The sequence below is a fragment of the Lithobates pipiens genome, unplaced genomic scaffold, assembly GCF_037356315.1.
Source record: "Lithobates pipiens isolate NorthernLeopardFrog02 unplaced genomic scaffold, aLitPip1_a1.2 Scaffold_25, whole genome shotgun sequence".
NCBI classification, from domain to species: Eukaryota; Metazoa; Chordata; class Amphibia; order Anura; family Ranidae; genus Lithobates; species Lithobates pipiens.
Window position 1 is genome coordinate 65849515 of NW_027507787.1, and position 20863 is coordinate 65870377.

At 40.0% G+C, this 20863-nt stretch overlaps 1 protein-coding gene across 2 annotated transcripts in view; it reads right to left on the reverse strand.

The window, feature by feature from the left end:
- Positions 1-368: 368 nt before the first annotated feature.
- Positions 369-20863, reverse strand: part of CDH23 (cadherin related 23) — a 1769196-nt gene continuing 1748701 nt past the window's right edge. Inside the window, exons 59-68 of one of the 2 annotated variants that reach the window (XM_077454575.1) lie at positions 18734-18990; positions 15160-15257; positions 14918-15038; positions 12049-12128; positions 10857-10897; positions 10173-10233; positions 9146-9275; positions 5064-5186; positions 4118-4231; positions 369-1343 (exon numbers count right to left, since the gene is read on the reverse strand). In XM_077454575.1, the coding sequence (XP_077310701.1) occupies positions 1020-1343; positions 4118-4231; positions 5064-5186; positions 9146-9275; positions 10173-10233; positions 10857-10897; positions 12049-12128; positions 14918-15038; positions 15160-15257; positions 18734-18990 (1349 nt within the window). In that variant the 3' untranslated portion in view covers positions 369-1019. The remainder of the gene's footprint in view (positions 1344-4117; positions 4232-5063; positions 5187-9145; positions 9276-10172; positions 10234-10856; positions 10898-12048; positions 12129-14917; positions 15039-15159; positions 15258-18733; positions 18991-20863) is intronic. The other variant, XM_077454574.1, reaches the window with a different exon arrangement.

Below are 20863 nucleotides of genomic sequence, written 5' to 3' on the forward strand. Positions count from 1 at the left end.
CAATTAGGATGTATTCAATCCCTCCCATCATCAGAGCTGTGGGGGAAGTTACATCATTTGCAGAGTCTAAAAGAGAGTGTTACAGCCTCTAGCTGCTGCAGGAAGTGGCTGTGGACAGAGTCTTTTAGAAGGATATACAGAGTGTCACATGATACATAGCCACAACTAAACCCAGAATATCAGGGGATCTGCAGACAACAGAGCAACATGATACAGAGGTATGATTTATGCTGGGATTGATCATTCCATTCAGTTCTAGTGAAAATAAAGTTGGAGTTCAGCTTTAAACTTTGTGGACCCGCATAGCCACATTCACCTTGAAGCTTATTAGCACCTTTAGCTGAAATAACCGAGACTTTGTTCATTCATCATTTTGTTTTCTTCATCATAACAAACATTTAAAAAAAAAGAGAAAAAAGAAAACACAAAATTCACATACATTTAAAAATAAATTAAAATGACACACTATAACTCTTTCAGAAGTCCTGGAAGTGGTGATCGAAAACTTGTGTCGTTTTGGTAAGTCAGCACAACTGAAAGACATTCACCTAAAGTTCTGAGCGTGTTATGACCTCACAGGCCTAGTGGCAGTGTTTCTGTCCAGTGTTGGGGTCTTTTAGGTATGTTTTTTTAAACACTAGGGAAGTTTTAAAACACTGCCAGCAGAAAAGAATTCTTAGTACCAAGCCATTCTTAGCATTATTTTCAACCCTGTTGACACAATTGGTGTCCATTCACGTCTGACAGCCACCAGAAACACTGCGATATGGTGTGAGTACACTCCCTCCAGTCACAGTTGAAGATAATCTCTGCATTTTTTTAGAAGGGAAATTTTCTTTTCATATAGCCTTCTCATCTGCCCTGGATGGTGGGGCGCTGGTCATTTTGCATACAGACTCTTGGCAGCCTAAACTGCGCTCACATCAGCCGCCCCCTTTACTTTTTTTTTTTTGCCACAATGCTGAAGCGGTGGCTCAGTACGCTCTTCTTAACTGCTAGACCAATGAGGCCACCTCTAGTCATAATTCTGTTATCTCCAGAGGGCTCTCCTCAATAGTATCCCTCAACTTGTGCATCGGAGTGGACTTGGCAGATTCTGTGCGGGCATTTCTGTCATTAAAAACACAATTGTCTGTGCTAAGAGTCTCCAGAGAACGCCCTAGGACTCTCTGATCTTCCTCTGGTAAACTGTTAATGTCAGAATTCAAGAGAGTCCCTGTGCTACCATGAACAATGTGGATTCCATCTTGTCCTTTCAATTCAATTGGCTGCTTGTGTTTGAAGCGTAGCGATCCGTGTCTTGGGCTTTGATCCTCATCTTCATCCAAGTCATTCTGAATCAACTAAAACACAAAATAAGATGGTATTACTTTGTGAATGATTAATATTGTTTGTCTGATTAGCATCCTCGACTATGTCAAACTGGCTAATTCCCACTGAAAACTGTTTTCTGCTTGAACACTCAAAGTGGAACTTTAATCTAAAAGTTACACAATGGAGGACATTTATTAGCGGGCTTAGTGGCACAGGGGAAAATCAGGATGCCTCTCACTAACACAGTCTATGTGACAGGGTTTCAGTGTATTTGCGACCTGTGTGTCTGAATTCCGAGGCAGCCAACTGCGACAGATTTGCAAGGTATGCATCCAATTTTATTACTAAACTTAAACAAGCTCATAATCAGGAAGTTATGTGGGTTAGTGTTCATTCAACTGCAGTGCGACTTTAGAGCAGCCAAGGCAGGCATTTACAACCTTATAAATCTGTCACATGATCTGTCTCAATGTTCCTGCTTAGCAATGCCTTGCTGTGCAATAGAATTGAGAAACGTCCCCCAGTATACTTAGTACTTCTAAAAATGTTGCTCAAAATAAGAAAGAAGTCATGGCTACAGCTCCTTTAGGGCATGTCCGCTGGATTTGACTTGCTTTAGAACTGCTCCTCTCCCCATACACGTCAGTAGATATAAAAGGCAACTTAAAGCAGGCTGATGCATCTTAAAATGGGGTCAGAAATTCAGGTCAGAAAAAGGTTAACTGCAAGTCAAATGGACCTGCCAATGTACTCTCAATTTCAGATGCATCTCAAACTGATTCCAAGTGCAGGCATTAATGCACCTGAGTACAAGCTGTATTCACCCATCGACACACACCCTTACTCTATATTGTTTGACCCCTTCCCAGATGAAAGGACTTTTAGTGCAGGTATTGCAGTAGGTCACCTGATGCACCACGTGACCTACAAATAAACCCAAACCCTATGTACGGTTGCATCACTGGAGTCGCCATGTGGCAGCCTCAGTTCAGGAAGAATATGGTGATTGGATAGTGTTCAAGGTATAAAAAGGGGGAGTCAGGTGCAAGGGGTAAGGGGATGCAATTTCACTTCAAGACAAGATTTTTTCAGACTATATCTAAAGAAATGTTTACATGATTCCCATGGCTGTAATGAGGTGAATATTTTTGCTGCTTAAACTCTCTCCCTCACAGCAAAGATGGCCACCTTAAAGTCAACTAACTCTAAACCTACTCTCTGCCACATTCAAAGGCTAATCTAGTTTGGTCCCATGCTGAGCTGTCAGCTGCAGCTTCAGTTTGCAGGCATGTGCAGGAGAGGCAACTGACAACGGAAGCCCCATAGTAAGTCTATGGGTGATGTCACTTCCCAGGCATTTCCCATCCCTTGACGGTTCTCTCCTGCACACGGCATCTGCCACTGGAGACTGGACTGGAAATGGCTGCAGAAAAGGTGTGTATATATAGAGATTTTTGCTTTACGGGGTTAGATAGATTAGGCTTAGAACGTGGCAGAGTGTAGGTTTAGCGTTAGTTAGGTTTTGACTGGAATTCCACATTAAGTAGGGCTGCTTGTGTGCCTGCTAAGACGGCTTTCACACCAAGCCACCCTTAGTGCCCAGCGGTAAAATGCCGCTATTTTCAGTGTCGGCGGTAAAACGCTGCTATTTTCAGCGGCGTTTTACAGTCGGATTTGGAGAACATTTTGGCCGCTAGTGGGGCGCTTTTAACCCCCGCTAGCAGCCGAGAAAGGGTTAAAACCGCCCTCAATATGCCGCAATATCGGCGTTTTGCCAATGGTAATGCAGCCATGCCCATTGATTTCAATGGGGAGCAGTGGTGGAGGAGTGGTGGTGGAGTGGTAAACACACCAATCCTTCACCGCTCCAAAGAAGCTGCTGGCAGGACTTTTTTTGACGTCCTGCCAGCGCACCGCTCCAACGTGAAAACCCTTGGGCTTTCACACTGGAATGAATGCAGCAGCAGTTTGAGGGCAGATTGCAGGCGCGGATTGCAACCTAAGACCGCTGTCTATGCCTAATTTTTGGCTTCCATATGTTTAGTGTAACTAACATAATCCATCTTCAGATTTCTTGTACTAGCTACAGTAAATCAGAATCAGAAATAATCAATCAATAACATTTATTCTATAGAAACAATAGGCCAGATTTATGTGTATGCCACGGCCTGGTGTGGCCATCCTGCCCAGTTTCTGCATTGTGGTTGGTGAAGTAGCACACCAAACTGCTGACCGAATAGGGTGACAGTTTGCTGAAAATTTCAATGAAGAGGTGTGAATCGAAGGTGGAACTTAAACACAGCATATACAGGCATTCAGTTTTCTTTTTGCAACCTGTAAAGGTACCTCTATACTAAACCTATGTGACCATGCACGCATAGGCTTTTACAGGAGTATTTGAAGGGGAGCATTTAGAAGCAGAAACAAAAACCAGAGGCATGTTCTGAGAGAAGATTTTGGGCTGAAAAAATGAGTGAACATGTGCATAAAATTCTGCCTAGTAGAATGCATTAAAGCTGAAACACCATACATGCGTAAACACGCATATTTTCATAAGCCCGTGTGTACAAGGTCTTAAAGATTTAGCATGCTTACCTTTATGATTATACCTTATGCATTAACAAAAAGAAACATTTTTGTACCTATCAACCTACCAAAAATACTAGTGACTATTATTAATGTTAATCAATACAGAAAGATACAGTGAGATAGGGAGAGTGATAAATAACACACCATGCAGACCCACTACACCCTTAGAGACACACCAGGCTTTTTAGCCTGCACACAATGTAAGACAATATACCTCTGTGACTGAGGAATGGTCACCAGTGCTGGTGGTGGCCTTATTAACCATTCTTTGTGCTAATAACTTTTTCAATCTCATATAATCATCCAGTACGACTTTCAGCAGTGACCCCTGTGTGCGGATGATGGTAATAGGGATTTAAAGACGTTTTATTGAAATAAAATAAAATCTAAATATACTAACATGCATACAAGCAATTTTCTAATATGCTAGAAGGTTCAGTTTTTCTTTGCCATCTCAAATAAGTGCTCCGTTTTATTAAACTTTGTTTCATTGTAGGCAGGACACAAATGTCTGAAACCCAATTGAAAATCAGCTTACTTTCAGTAACAATGAAGAATTAAAATGATAATTAGCCCTGAACTATTCTCTGATATTGAGATTCCAATATACACAGTGCATCATTAATATACACTGTAACGTCAATAGTAGTTCAGAGGATCTCACAGTTTTGTCAAATATACATCAATTCCTCAACTTCATATATCAAATACGGTATGTATGGAAAGGTCTTGGAACTAGGGGCCTTAGACTACCACTCAGATTGCGGTCATAAGAAATTATGCAAAGTAAATCTGCCATACAAAGAACAAAATATAAACCCTGATAATGGAATTTCATAAACAAGGACAGGTAAAAAGAGTTGTGCCTGAGGTTCAGCCAGTATATCCTGGCCAGTATAACATTGAGACATACATGATGGGGGCCATACTGTCTGGCAGGGGTGTCCGTGTCACATGACTAGCTTGACACCATTACAAATAATTTGGCCGATGAAAAAAAAAAAGTTCACGTATATATACAGCTGTGTGTTAAACTATTAGCTAGTTGTATGTTAGGTTTGTCTCTATCATATTTTAAAGAATTTCAACCATTTGACCTAGATTACAATGTAATAAGAGAGTATATATAAATTACATTTACCAACAATTCTTAGCCTCACCTTAATGGGCCCTTCACGCATAATCTGCCCTAGCTTTGCAATGTTGTCATACTCTTGAATTGCAGCACGAAGGTAACGATCATCCTCTGGTTTGGTTGCAGTTGGTTCTCGTCCAAAAGTACCCTATAGAATAAACAGCTTTAAGGGTTTCTTGGCTAGGCCTAGGCCTATGATACCATAAGATAGACATATTTATATTCAAATACACACAAGGTAACAACTATTGTTCTTATGCAAGTAATAGAGCAAATGGTGTAGAAGGAATAGAAAAAACAAATGACTCTGTTGGTCTTTGAGAGAATAACTGTTGTCTATTCTCTTTTAACTACTTACCGACCAGGCTATAACTGAATGATGGCTACAGCACGGTCAGATAATTCTGGAAGGGGGTACTAGAACATCCTCCCAGAATCGCACATCACGGATCACGGTAAAGGGCTAATCATAGCAGCCTTATACCACATGATCGCTCTTGGTTCTCGGTTCAGCTCTTTCCCTCTCCGTACCGATCGATACAGTGTGGAAGGAGAGGGGAGAGATTGAGTGCAGCAGTGCTGTAGGCTGGATCTGAAGTGCCCACAGAGCTGATCCGTGCCAATTCCTGCCTCATCCATCCTCACTCATGATCATCCATCCTCATCCATGGCTCATCCATCCCCATCCATGGCTCATCAATCCCTATCCAGGGCTCATCTATCCCCATCCATGGCTCATTTATGCCTCATTCATGCTCATCCATGCCACATCAGTGCTTATTCATTTCATATCACTGCTCATCCATGCCACATCAGTGATCATCTGTGCCACATCCATGCCACATCATTGCTCACCCATGTCACATCAATACTCATCTGTGCCACATCCATGCCACACCAGTGCTCATCCATGCCACATCAGTGCTCATCCATGCCACATCCATGTCCCTACAGTTACACTACAGAGCCTCACAAAAGTGTAATAGGTAGTCAAATTAGATTTGAAATGTATGCCCTTAGAACACCTGATTGTGCTCCCTGTATGTTGTGCCTCTGTATGTGGCCAGGCTGTGTAAAAGTCTCACACATGTGGTATAGCTATATTTGATAGGAGTAGCAGAATGTATTTTGGGGTGTAATTTTTGCTTTGTACATGCTATGTGTTAGAAATATTGTATAAATTGACAACTTTGTGTAACAAAAAATGCGTTTTCATTTTCTTTCCAAATTTTCCAAAAACTTGTGGGAAAAAATGACATGTTCAAAAGACTCATTATGCCTCATAGGGTGTTTGCTTTCCAAAATTGGGTCTTTTTTTTGGGTGTTTACATTGTCCTATGCTCCAGGGCCTTCAAAAGTGCAAGAGGCAGCCAAGAAACAAAATATGTATTTTATGTCCCTAGAACGCCTTATGGTGCTCCCTGCATTTTGGGCTTTTGTTTGTGGCTAGGCTGTAAAAAAAAGTCTCACACATGTGGTATTTCCATACTCAGGAATAGCAGAATGGATTTTGGGGTGTCATTTGTAGTCTGCATATGCTGTGTGTGAGAAACAACCTGTTATATGACAATTTTGTGGAAAAAGAAAAAAGAAAGAAAAAATCTTATTTTTTGCCAAGAATTCTGGGAACAAATACATTGTCAAAAAACTCACCATGCCTCTTACTAAATACCTTGGACTGTCTACTTTCCAAAAAGGGGTTATTTGGGGGGTATTTGTACTTTCCTGCCTTGTTAGTGTCTCAAGAAATGAGCCATCAGTTCTGGTGTGATCAATTTTCAGTGATTGGCACCATAGCTTGTAGACTCTATATCTTTCACAAAGACCAAACAATATACACGTATTTTGGTATTGTTACCAAAGATATGTAGCAGTATAAATTTTGGCCAAAATTTATGGAGAAAAATTATTAATTTGCTAAATTTTATATCAGAAATAAAGAAAAATGCATTTTTTTTTACAAAAGTTTTGGTCCTTTTTCATTTATAGCGCAAAAAATAAAAAACCCAGTGGTGAATAAATACCACCAAAAGAAAGCTCTATTTGTATATAAAAAAGGACAAAAATCTCATATTGGTACAGTGTTGCATGACTGAGTAATTGTCATTCAAAATGTGAGAGCACTGAAAGCTGAAAATTGGTCTGGTTAGGAAGCGGGTTTAAGTGCCCAAATGGGCAAGTGGTTAAAGGATATCTGAAACCAAAAACAAAACTGTAAAATATTGCAGTTTACCAATCTGTAGATGTGGTGGTTGCATTAGTTTTAATTTTTTAGCTAGGCACATTTTGGGCAAGTAATGACAAAGAACTGTTGATCTTGCCAAAATGCAGTGTCATATCAAAATATCATATTTTCCTTTTAAACTATCCTTTGTAAACTACTAGAAAGAGAAGGGAGTAATCCCACGCTACCTATAATAGCAGGGATAAAATCCTAGTTGCAGCAAACAAATAGGTCAACCAAAATCCAAATAGTGAATGGGATAAAAATCAATGCGTGATGTTGCGCTGCAGGTACTGGCTAAGTAAATATACAATAAAACACATAGGGAATAAAATCCTAGGTAGTAATCACACAGTGCTAAGGAGTAGCCAATAAATGAATTAATATAAAGTGCAGGTGCTAAAAATGACAGTAGTGAAAGAAACTTTGTGTAAACTAATGTTCCAATAATGAAACAAAACACATATGTAATTCTTCAGATAAATATTAACGTGCTAATAGTATAAAGGAAGTCCATATAAGGATGAACTAGAATAGTGACATGCTAGTCAAAATAGCACTTAGTGCAGATCCAGGGGAAATTATTGGTGACTTGGTGATAGAGTTCTTCAGTGTAAATTACAGCTCTGTGCAAGGTGGTCCCTTACCTCATTGCCGTAAGGTAATGGCATGAGAAAATGTAAAGGCGACGGAGGTAATCCGGGTTCCTGCCATAGGCCAGTAGGAATTTTTCTTTGTTTAACTAAGCAGTAGATATAAGAAAAGGAGGGGGAAGCTCCAGATCCAATATGGTGTATAGGAGAGAGAAAAAAATGGAGATCCAAATCATGAAGTATAGTGTGGCCAGGTAAGTTTTATTAAAAAAAGAGCAGAATGTACTCACATTAAAAAGTAAACTAACAAAGCACAGCACCACAAGTGGCGAGCTCGCAAGCTGACATCCCTTCCGGTGACTATCTGTTCCGATGCGTAGCTTCACGATGACATGGCTTAATCAGGGATAAAAGATCGGCCCTGGAAGTGTCCTTAAGTAGCTATACAATTATGTTTAAATGAGCGGCCATTTTCTTGTAGCCCCACATTAATAGATGATATAGTGGCCATTTTCTAGTGGATATTGGCAGCAGTTTAAACACGCAACCATATCCCTTTGCTTCAACTTTTTTCTTATGGCCAACTTTTTTAATAAAATGTACCTGTATGCCCTTTTGCCTACCCATGCTGATGAGAAGCCGATGTATATCTTCGTGCGGCAGTCGGGAAGGGTTTAATATTTATCTGAAGAATTACCTATGTGTTTTTGTTCATTATTGTAACATAAGTTTACACAAAGTTTCTTTCACTATGGTCTTTTTTAGCACCTGCACTTTATATTTATTAATTTATTGGCTACTCCTTAGCACTGTGTGATTACTAACTAGGATTTTATTCGATATGTGTTATATTGTATTTTTTAGCTAGTGGAGAAAACAACGAGCAAAAAACAAGAGTATGTTTTGCCCCCCTGGGACAGGATGTGTATCATCTGCAGGACTATTAGAATAAAATAAAGGGGGAAAAAAAAAAATTATTGCAGTAAGCACATCTAAAGACATGTAAGCTGCAATATATAGAAATTTTATTTTTAGCTTTACATACACTTTACTCTACAATTACCTGTCTGCTGTGTTTTGGCCCTTTGCGGGATAAGTGTTAATACTAAGTACTAGACTAGAATGTAACAATATACCTTTAGTTTTAAAGGGGGTACAGACCAGGATCAGTGTTTGTGTAAACACAATGGGGGTGCAATTACATTTTGTGTAAAGGAAAGTGACAGACCAAAATTCTGAAAATGATCATTCATACCTTTATTCATACTAGAGAAAAAAAAACATAGTTACATGAGTTCTTGCTGGGCTGTTCCACAGATCAGTGATGTCACTCAAGTTCTCAGGCAAGTCATCTTCATGTTCTGCTTGTGCCGCCAGTTCCAAATTTCTGCAAAAAGGATCCAGCCATACAGGATTTGCCCTACAAACACAAAAAGAAGCACTGGTACCTACGATACAGAGACCACAAGGGTAGCAACAATAACAGCATCTGTAACCAAACAACCACAAAATCGATTTGTTTGGTAAAGTGGGCAATTGCATAGTATAAGAATCCAGTAAAATGAGTCTAGTTATCTATAGGCTGTAGGATACAGGATCACTACAGGCTACAGTACAATGACCCACCTGAACTCCCAGGCCATTTACCCTGGCATCAGACTTACTACTGGTATTGCCACACAATACACTACTGAGAATACCCCTATTGTTGTATGCTATGGGAAAAACATCTGCTAGTAGTTTGCAGCATGGAACCTGCAACCCTGTAACTGCAATTATTGTCACTTATTTACATAAAATAAACTTTTTATTATCTTAAAATACCAGTCAAATCTCCTATCTTTTTAAGGCTGATGAGAGCACAATTGAACCTTCAAGATATCTATCAAGGAACACTTATCATGATACTCCCTAAAACAGTCTTTAAATTGGCACAATATGTATAATATACATCTAATATTCAATAAATATTAAATAATTAGAAAATTGGTTCCAAAAGCCATGCTCCTGAGATTGAAAATAGGTCAATCTAAACCATACCATTAATATGCGTTATTGTTATAGTAGTAATTATAGTTGAATATATCATTTACATTGTATTGAATATATAACTCTGAGCTTCATTACTTCTGTTGTATATTATGTACTTGACCTATTGTCAAATACTCTATTGTATGTTCAATAAAATCTTTTTGACAAGGAAAATAGGTCAATCTATGCATCCATGCATATGATGCTAATGGCACTGGTCCAATCATATATCACTTTTTACTATAAAATAATGTGTATGGCACATAATGAGCTCTAGTAAACTTACCCTTCAAATGAGTATTTATTAGTGTTCGGCATATCAAGAATATCCATGAATCCTCTGTTTCCTGAAAAAATAGCCAAAGTTAAGATAAATTTCATTATCTTGCTTATAGGGCTAAACATCTGAAAATGTGCCGTGTGACATATCAAAATATGAGCGCAATGTAAAAAAAAGCCTTTTTGTAAATAAAAAAGCAAAGTATGACAAATATGGCAAAAGTCAGAGACACAGCTAGGAAAACCCACCAGTCCCTCAAGCTTGGCATGAAAGCTAGCAAGTCTCTGACTTTAGCAATTCCATGTTTGTGCATGTGGGATCACTTTGTACTTTGTGTGAGCCTTCCTGTGTAATAAGAAGGTATGGAGCTTGTGATTGGCTATCTATGGAACCTGTTCACACATCTCCAGAGCAGCTCCGGTGCGAATTGCACAGTCCTATACATCTTTTGGTCCATTTCAGGTCCGAATTTAACCAAAAATTCAGACTGAAATTGGACCAGAACCAGCGAATGAAGATGCACTGGACCCTCTGCTGTGAGCAGCTCCGTGCTCTAGTGTGAACCCAGCCTAAATGTGCAAGAATATCTAGCAAAATCACCTACCATGTAGCCTCAATTTGAAAGTGAAATATCCATTATGGGATACTTGACCTTTTAAATCATTTTCCAAAAGTATAGCCAGGACTTACCTGTAGAGCCAGCCACTATAGCTTTTAACTTTCTCTTGTGTCTGAAAGTATTAATAAAAAGTACAAAACAAATCTTATTATTTGCGAATACATTTTATAACTTATTGTCAGTTAGAACAAATACAAATTTTACAATAGTTTTCTTATTCCTACAAAAAAAAAGATTCAAAATTAAAAAGTTTCAACATTATAATGGTTTAAAAATATAAAAAAAATGCAGAAAAATAATAGCTAAGGGGAAAGAGTTAAAGTGGCTCTAAAGGGTAAAGGTTTTTTTTACCTTAAGGCATTCTCTGCATTAAGGTACAAAAAAAACTTCTGTGCACAGATACTCCCCCCCCCCCCAGCACCCCATTATACTTACAGAGCCCAAACTCAATCCAGCGATGTGCACGAGAGCAGAGGCTCTCTTACTCCTCACTGGCTCAGAGACAGCAAGACAGCATGTCAATCACAGCCAGTGAGGAGGGAGCCAGGGGCAGGGCAGGGGGTCACACAGAGTGTGGCTTGGGATCAAGCTTTCACAAGTGCCCCCATAGCAAGAGACTTTCTATGGGGGCACTCGACAGGGGTGAGGAGCCAGGAGTGTCGATGGGAGACCCAGGAAGAAGAGAATTGGGGCTGCCCTGTGCAACACCATTGCATAGAGCAGGTAAGTGTAACATATTTGTCATTTAAAGAAAATAAATATTGTAGCTTCACAATCACTGTAATCAGGGCTGATTATGGGTAACTAAAGGTTTAATAAGGGGTGAAATATGGACAATTAAGCACTGATCAAAATGTCAATTTTCAAAAACAGTGGCTAGAGCTGGCTGCTGTTTTTACACAGAAAGTCCCAGATGAAATTTTGACAGCCAGGAATTGCCAGAAAAACCGGCAGCAGCAGGAGTTGTGGGTGAACAAGACATGCTAAATACACTCTGTGTATTTTGTTATTGTCATTTTTGGCATGCATAGCCCACCAAGGGTACAAGACTTGCTAAGTAATATGGAACTCTGGTTTTAAGGGAAGCTTTCTTACAAATAACCAAATTCTGGTGATATTACCAAGCTTGAGAACTAACTTTGTGTTTTGTAATTGTATAATACATCACATACAGTGCATAGATGTTCTCTATAGATCAGCTAAACAATATTATCCTATACTATATCCTATAGTGTCAGTAGTACATACTTATGCTGAACTTACACAGTTCGGTAGTACCAATTCATGAAGATGAATAACATTGCCGCCAAGAACAGCAGGATAGCCAATATAATAATTGCCATCTGTAAATGCAATAAACAGCAAACATAGTTCAGAAATTTAACAGGAAAACATGTAAAACATTAAATAATTCTAAACTTCCCACCTAGACTGAATAATCCATATGCACTGTGCATCAAGATAAAATTGACCATCGTTCATTTTAAATCTGAGCAAAAGTGGTATTGAACTGTAACCTAGGCACAGCCCAAGTGATTTATGATGATCTGCCCAAGATCCACTTCATAAATAGGGTAATCTGTAGGTATCTAACATACTGTAGAACCCTAATGCAAGTATTAGAATGTAGTTAAACTTTAAAGAGTGATCTACGGTAATCATTCTCTTCCCTTAGGCATGTGTATTGTACTAATATGTATACTTTTGTCTGTGTGAATGTGGCCTTTCATACTTGAGTTAGGACAGGAGGACAATGATCTAAAGGCATATAGCAACCAGACATTATTACAGGTATGAGTGGACACTACTAATCAGATATATGATCTGTTGGATTCCTACAGTGCCCTGATTTTCCTGCAGTAGTTTGTGTATTAGCTGTCTCCCACATAGCTTCAATGAAAATGTCACCGTCAGGTAAGTAGGTTGAAATAGTCAATAGTTGGCACTCCTAAGGAGCAGAGGAATGTCACTCACTACTACCTGGATGTAAAGTCATCAATACTTGAGGTTCACCCCAAAGACACCAACCCTGGAAGAATGCCTCTGAAGGACTCTGCATCACATGGACACTACCTTTGCAGGTATTTTGGGACAAAAATGCAGGTGATATTGGAAAAAAAAGAGAAAAAAAAATCATGTATGGCCAATATAAAGTCCATTTAAGTCCAATGTAATTAAAATTAGCCTCAGCAATAGTGACAGCAGTCTGGACTGCTCCTTCTAGTAGTTGCCTGCCAATTCCATTCTGTCACTAACATCATCCCTGTCTCGGTGTGAGCCTCATGCTGGTCTGAGACCCTTCCGAGATCCCTTTCAGGGTCCCGGACTCTGCGATACACCTCTGTCAGCTGTTGCATCGCTACAGGAGTATGCCACAAGACAGGAAAACTGAGGCTTCTGAAGCTTTCTGAAACATTGTCCTTGCCTGGTCTGAAGTTACAGAAAGGGGTATAATGCAAGTAACTGGCACATATAGCCTTTGGTTTGGGCCATTATAAACATTGGTGTATGAAGACAGCTCCACAAGAGTTAATACAGTAAGGAGTACAAGCAAGTGGTTACCTAGGGTAACAGAAGTCTACCAATCAGCCAGACGTTAAGCGTTCACCTGAAATAGGTGGGATAGACTCTTGTAAGAGGGAGTTATTGTTAGCACACTCTCTGTGAGTGGTCCGTCTCACAAAGCAACAGGAGTAGACTAGCGCCACACAGTTTTCCAGGCCTGTGCTCAGGTACGGAAGAGTTAAGTGAAGTTGAGTGCACGCATGAAGTCCACGCCATGTGCACATCGAGACACCATACCATTACTGGGAGTGAGGTAGCGGTGATAGGCAGGACAGGTGGATTTGGACAAGGCCCAGCGTGTCCCTCCTAAATGCAAGTTATGAAGATGGTGTGCATTGTCACAGGAAGTGTTAATGGGCGAACAGTTACAGTGCAAGTGCACATGGTATACGCTCAGCTCTAGAAGCAGAGGCCCGTCCTAAGATTGAGTATTGCCCCATGGCAGTCTCAGCCTTATCCCAGGGCAATGATGAGTACAGCACAACTGTAAAGGTACCCCATGTGTAGTCAAGTGACCCTGTAATCCATGCTGGGGTAGGCCTCTTTTGTGACCCTTGCTTGGTGCCCAACAATGAGGGACACATGAAGGACATGACCAGCTGCTACCCCCCCCCCCCCCCCCACATAATCCCCCCTACTATTTGTGTATTCTACATTATGAATAATCCAATAAAGGAAGTAGTTGTAATAGCCACTGGGCAAAGCTAGGGAATCTTGTTAGGATATTTATCCGGATATTTCTCCACTGGAGTCCTCAATGGACAGGCCTGAGTGTGATTTAATGTGCCAGATACCATTTAAAACTCAAATATGAGGTGTTTTATGAGTTATTCTGCTAAAACCATATGTATTCCACAATTGAGGTCTAATGTCTTAGATTAATGTCCCTTTTATGGCAACTGAAGTAAATATGCATCAAGACACCTTCATGTATCTTTATCTTTTGGGAGCCTGTGACAGCTGTTAGCTGTTTTAAAGTGTAAGTCCACCCTAAAACTAAAATCCCTGTATCTACAGACATCCACAGTCTAACACTAACCTATCTAGCCCTGTAAAGAAGAAAACAGTATAAATACATTTTCTGAAGCCGCTCTGACCCAATCTCCAGTAGCGGAAGCTCTGCAGAGGACACAGCCGACAACGGCTGTGAAATGAATGAGGAGTGATGTCACCCATAGACTTACTTTGGGGCTTCCATTGTCGCACGTGTCCTCTGCACCCACCTCCACAGCGGAGCCGTAGATGACAGCTCAGCGTGGGATCAGGTCAGATCGGCTGCAGAAAAGGTATGTATACAGATTTTTTCTTTACAGGGCTAGATAGGTTAGTGTGAGATCATCGATGTCTGTAGATTTTAGTTTTAGCTTGGACTTCTACTTTGCTTTCACCCCAGCCACACAGTAAGATTGTGATGGTAAGGGTTTAGGTTTGGTGTGCAGGATGAAGGAGACATTTTACTAACAGAAGAGAAATCAGCACAAGTGACACATCCTACTGACTGTGAGTTATGTCCCTTGTGTTGATTATTCTGTTTGACATTTTTGGCTGCACTTTAAAAAAGCTTTACCTGTAGTGCAGACAGGTCCTCCGGAGCACTGGGTGTAGTGGCTGGCTGAACATCTAAGACATTGTAATTGCGAAAGAGATTCCGTAATTGTTCTTTATTCTCATCAATCATCTGTATAACCCTTGAGGGGGAAAATAAAACCCTTATTAATTAACCATATAAAAAAGTTGACTATGAAGTGCTATAAGGAGCTAATGTTATATATACATAACTCCATGATTTCACATGTATAAAAAGCTTACCGATCCACATCAAGTATTCTGTTGGTATCGCGATTTACAACGTGAATCAGCATATCAGTCTGGGCAAAGTTCACTCTACCTTTCTTGTCTACATGAAACTATAGGAAGAAAACAGAAATGTACTTATAACTTTAACATTCTATAAAACAGAGAGAACAATACAAATGAAAGAAATGAAATGACCACTCATCTTATTGGGGGAAAAAAACTTGTACAGCGACCATCCCAAATTATCTGAAACATAAAAAGGAACTAAATAGTTCCGACATTTAGGGCTCTGTACCTGAGGCACCAAAAACATGGTCTGAGTTTTGTGCGTGTGGTTTGTGTATGTAGTAAATGTTGGGGTTGTATTGTTGTAGGTTGGAAGATGAGCCTAGTATTAGGCCGCGTACACACGGGCAGACTGTTCGCCCAACTTTGTCCGCTGAACAGTGTTTGGGCGGACAGTCCGCTCGTGTGTGGGCTTTCAGCGGACAGTTTCAGCGGACAGTTTGACGAACAAGGTTTTTCGGAAATTCCGTAAAACTGTCCGCTGAAACCTTGTTTGAGCGAACAGTCCGCCCGTGTGTAGGCTTGTTCGACAAACTAAGTTCCGCGCATGCTCAGAAAGGCTTAACACGCCGAAAGTTATAATGCAGTGTATAGGACGTCGTATTTTTCGTCCCGTCGTACGTGCCGTTCACGGTTTCAGCAAACTGTTCGTTCGTCGTGTGTGGGCATGTCCGTCCATGCTAATTTTGAGCGGACTGTTTGCCGAAACTGTTTGACGGACAAAGTTGGGCGAACAGTCCCCGCGTGTGTACGCGGCCTTATAGGTACTTTAATTTGCTTAGCGGCTTATCCATTATTATGTATACACTTAGTTATATATTTTATTATTTATTTCATAGTTTGGCTGCTGGCTGCGGCTTCTGTCTCCTTCTTGGGTGTCCAGTGCTTTGATGCCACCTCCTCTTCCCTTGCACTTGGCTGGAAGGGTTGGGCCATTGTTAAAGTTGGTTGCCCTCTGAGGCTATGGAGTACTAATTATACCGAATATCTGTTTATTGTTGAAAGTTGTGTTAAGCTATTTGGAAATACATCTTGTAATAGTGCTATCTGATGTATTTTGACTATGAATCTGTATTATTCTTGTTGTATTAATATTTCAGACATTTTCGCATCGGGTCCCTGAAGAAGCAGCGTCTTAGACTGCGAAACGTGTCTGACTTGAAGTTTGGAAAAATGCATCAATAAAATCATCATGGACTATCTATTAGTCTTTTATCATGGAACTGTGCACTACTTTTATGATATTTGATGATGTTGTCTAAATGTATTAAGACAATTGGTTAGGATTTTAGGCACAGAATGTGATTAATAAAATTTGTATTTTTATACTTCTTGATTGTGTTATTGGTGCCTCAGGTACAGAGCCCTAAAAGTCCCCCATTGCCAGACCTATTTAGTTTATTTTTATGTTTTAGAGAGAACAATACATCTTGTCTGCACAATCTACTAAATTTAGATTGAACTTTGCTGAAAACTCTGAAACTTTATAAAACCCTGTCTAATCGTAGAATTTGAATGAGATTGCATGAATCCAGTCCACAGGTTGGACTGGATGGACTAGTGCATTTATTCAACCTTACCAACCATGAAACTATGAATTAGCGATGAGATGAAAATAGTTTCTATAGCTCTCAGCAGACACCAATGTGTTTTGTGGGATTGGATAATATCCTTTAAACATTTAAGGTCCGCCCTATAGCAGTTTTACTGCTACCGGAGCAGCACCTCTGCGCCGGATCACACACACGCACACATATATATATATGTGTCCGCTGGCACCCCATCAGGCAGAGAGACAGAACAGTGATCTGCCTATGTAAACAAGGCAGTTCACTGTTCTGACAGGAGGAAAGGGATGGGATTTGTTTCATCTCTTGCCCTAGTAAAAGCACCTCCCACAGTACACCAACACTGGTTAGGCACACAGTTAACTCTTTGATCACCCCTGATGTTAACCCCTTCCCAGCTAGTGTCATTAGTACAGTGACAGTGCATATTTTTTAGCAATGATCACTGTAATAGTTTAACTGGTCCCCAAAAGTGTAATTTAGTGTCAGAAAATTCACCACTGATTGCCGCCGTTCACACTTCCCCGCAGCTGTCACCTGTGGTGTGGTGCAGGTGCAAATAACAGCAACACTGCTGCAGTTTTCATGCACCGCTCAGTGCGTGAACTGTGCCAACACACACAGAAAACACCCTCAGCAGGGGAAATCTGACAGTTAGGGATGATTGGTGTGGTGCGGGGGGGGGGGGGGTGGTTGCAAATATAAGACCCGATTTCCCTGTATGGCTCTGTGCAGCAGCTGAAAGTCGCTTCCCCTCCTCCCTTTTAGTTGCTTCATGAATTGTAATTGCCCCCACCCACCACACCTATCACCCCCGACTGTCAGATTCTCCCTGCTCTCCGGGACCCCCGTTTACTCCCCATCTCGTCCGCCCACGGCGCTGCCAGCTTCTCTCCTCTTCTATCCTGCCAGCTACTGCAGGGGATCTATTCAGGATGGAGAGCAGAGAGGGGGCCCTTTCCTTGTCTGAATGAACAGTGAGTGATTGGTACCAATCATTCACTCTGTTCATTCATAAATGAAGCATAGTAAACTGTGGATTATTCTTCAGTTTATGAATGAACATGAGCCTCTCTCCTGTCCATTCTTCTACTGTGCAGTTGAGACTTCAGAGAAAGGGACTGGGAAATGGCTAATTTCTCAGTCTTAAAAGTGAGACTTCAGGGGTCTGTCTAGAACCCTGGTATTTAAGCAAAGCCTCCCAACACAGCTGTTAAAAAAAGAAATGATAAAAAATAAAATCAAAATAAAAAAACTACTGCCACCACCCACTGACCCCCCCCCCCCCCAAAAAATGCAGCAAATAAAAAAATATATAACAATAAAAAAGAGGGGTTCATTCACACAGGTTCTCTTGCACATACAGTACAATGTGAACGAGCAGTTTGTTTGTGCTTCTGGGGCCGCCTATTATTCTTTGGGGAACCAGCAGCCGTATAGCTGCAGAACCAATATGGCAGGTGTGCAGGTGGGAGTAAGCGACTCTGGATGCACACTGTCTGTGTTTGAGGCCATACACATGCATCCACACGCCTGTCAAATTAGGACCTGTGTTTGTGTTCAGCATAGGCTCCCTGCACACAGCAGCAGCCATAAAAAATAAATCTGGTTCACAGAGTATAGGCCACAGCACCCATGTGAATGAGCCCCCAGACCTCATTCCAATACAGAGCTTTATTTATCAACTACAGTTTTATATTTAGATTTAGCAGGAATTCTGTGAGTTATGTTGTGTTTGTGTCCACTAATAATGATTTTATTGCATTTTTTTGTGAAAAGGAAAGGATGACACAGAAAATACTCAGAAAACTCAAAGAAAAAAAAATCAGATAAAAGCAATTTAGTTTAAAAAATGTGCGTAAAATTACTGGTGAATGCAGGTGCTTCCATATGAGTTTTTACCGGCATTTTTTATTCGCACAAGTGTGAACCAGCCCTCACTCAGTCTTTACCTGAACGTCATCTGTATTGACAATGGCTCCTGTGATGTTGGATAAAAGTCGTATAAATTCCTCCTCGAATTCACGCACCCGATCAGGAATCTCATTAATAACTATCTTTAAGCGCTGGTCATCGCGTAAAATATATATTCCAACAACAGCAGTATCATTGTGCCCAGCCAAATCGATTGCCATGATGTCAACCACAAAGTAACCAGGGTTGTAGGCAGTAAAGAGATCAAACGTCCGAATAATACCATCAACATTACCTACAAATAGAACACACATAGATGGGAATAATTACAATTAGTCTGAAAAAACTCTTAACATTGTAAGATCGGGTGCTAGGGTAGAACTAAAGGCATAACTTTTTTCGTGTTGGATAGAGTACAGGAAAAATATATAACACCTTTCAGTTTTCTTGCCATTTATGTCTCAGTGGGGAGATCTCCCTTCACTTCCTGTCCCATAATCAAAACAGGAAGTGAAAGTAAATCTCTGCAAAGTGGGGAAATCCCTGGCTGTTGGCAGAACTAGTGTTCCCATTGGAAGTTTTTCCCTCTATTCCTGTTCTAGTAACAATGTTAGGCTTTTATCCGTGTTATAGATGCTGTGTATGTAGCACTAACGGATCAGTGAGAAAGGTTAATGGCTTCCAGTCATAATAAACGAGAAAAAGTTAGAATATTTATACTTCTACCACTTGCACAATTAAGAATGTAGTCTACATGATTGAGTGCCCTTTCCATATGCAATATACAAGACACACAGTACGTATGTTGCATATGCACCTTCAGTAACATATTGTAAATATCAAGAGAAGGTTTAAGGGTCACTAACTGTCAAAACATTATTATTGATGACACAATGGGGATCCAACAGGTACCAAACTTTTTGCTATAGACAAACTTACACCCCACTGGAGGGGGTGTCATATAAGGAGAGTGATATCTAGAAGAGAGACCAGATAGATCTACCAGTTAAAAACTTATATAGCCTATGGCCTGAATGTAGTTTGGGATTGGGATGTTTTTTGAATAATAGTTGATTTACATTCTGCAAATTGGGGTTTGTTTGTTTTTTCTCTCATATTTTTTAAATAAATAAATCTTTATAGGCCTTCTGTGTTAGGAGGTCTCTATTGGTAGTGATTTTTTATATTTGCTTGAGTCTCAGATATGTGATGCGTGTCATTCAGTCTATGGTTTATAAAGGAATTATTACATTGTACTTTGGTATTGTATATGCTTACTTTTTGTAAACAAGTTCTCCTGTTTTTTTAAGTAGGTATCTTTTAAATAAATTTTTTTAAATAATTTTTTTTTTTACTTTTGGTGTCAAGTGCAATTTTTTTTTTTTTTTTAGAGGGAGCTGAGTGAGAATTTTAGATTTTTTTTTCTCTGGCAGAACACTAGAGGGAGACCCTATAATTGACTTGCTTTAGTATCAGGTGTTGGTTTTATAACCTTACCTGTATAAGCTTATTGCGCAATATGAGACATCTATCCAGTTACTTTGATGATGCTATCTTCAGAGAAACAGGTCAGGCAGAGCCCTAGGACGTGACGTTATCGTGCATACGATTGGTGATCAGACTGAATGGTGATTCACATACAAGAGCACCTGGGTCTCTTAAACGGAGCCTTACAAGAGTTTATATGTGAGTTAGCATTTTGTTTTTTAATAAATTTGCACTAGAGTGTTTTTACACTATAGAGCTTGCTTTCTGTATTCATGCTACTTTGATTATGGTGCGAGATCCTGTCTGCTGGTTTCGCTGTGGAGTTCGGTGGCTATCCTGCTGATTTATCTTGCTGGTGGAGCCAGTGCAACATGCTTGTATGACCATTATAAGCTTTGGTCATACACATCTGGTAAGTGGCTTGATCACAGCTGTGTGGGGAGCATGTCATTTTTTTTTTATATTTTGCACTTCATTTGACACTTTTTGAATATTTATTTAGACTCATTGTCACTTTATTTTCATGTTTGTTTCATTGAATTTGTTATTGCGTTTTATTGAATTTTTTTGTATGTATTTATATTATGTCACTGTGTGTGGCTTAACACATTTCCTAGGAATCACAAAAAAGTGAATGGCCACTTCTAGGTGGTCTTTCAGCTTAGCGAAGACAAAAGATA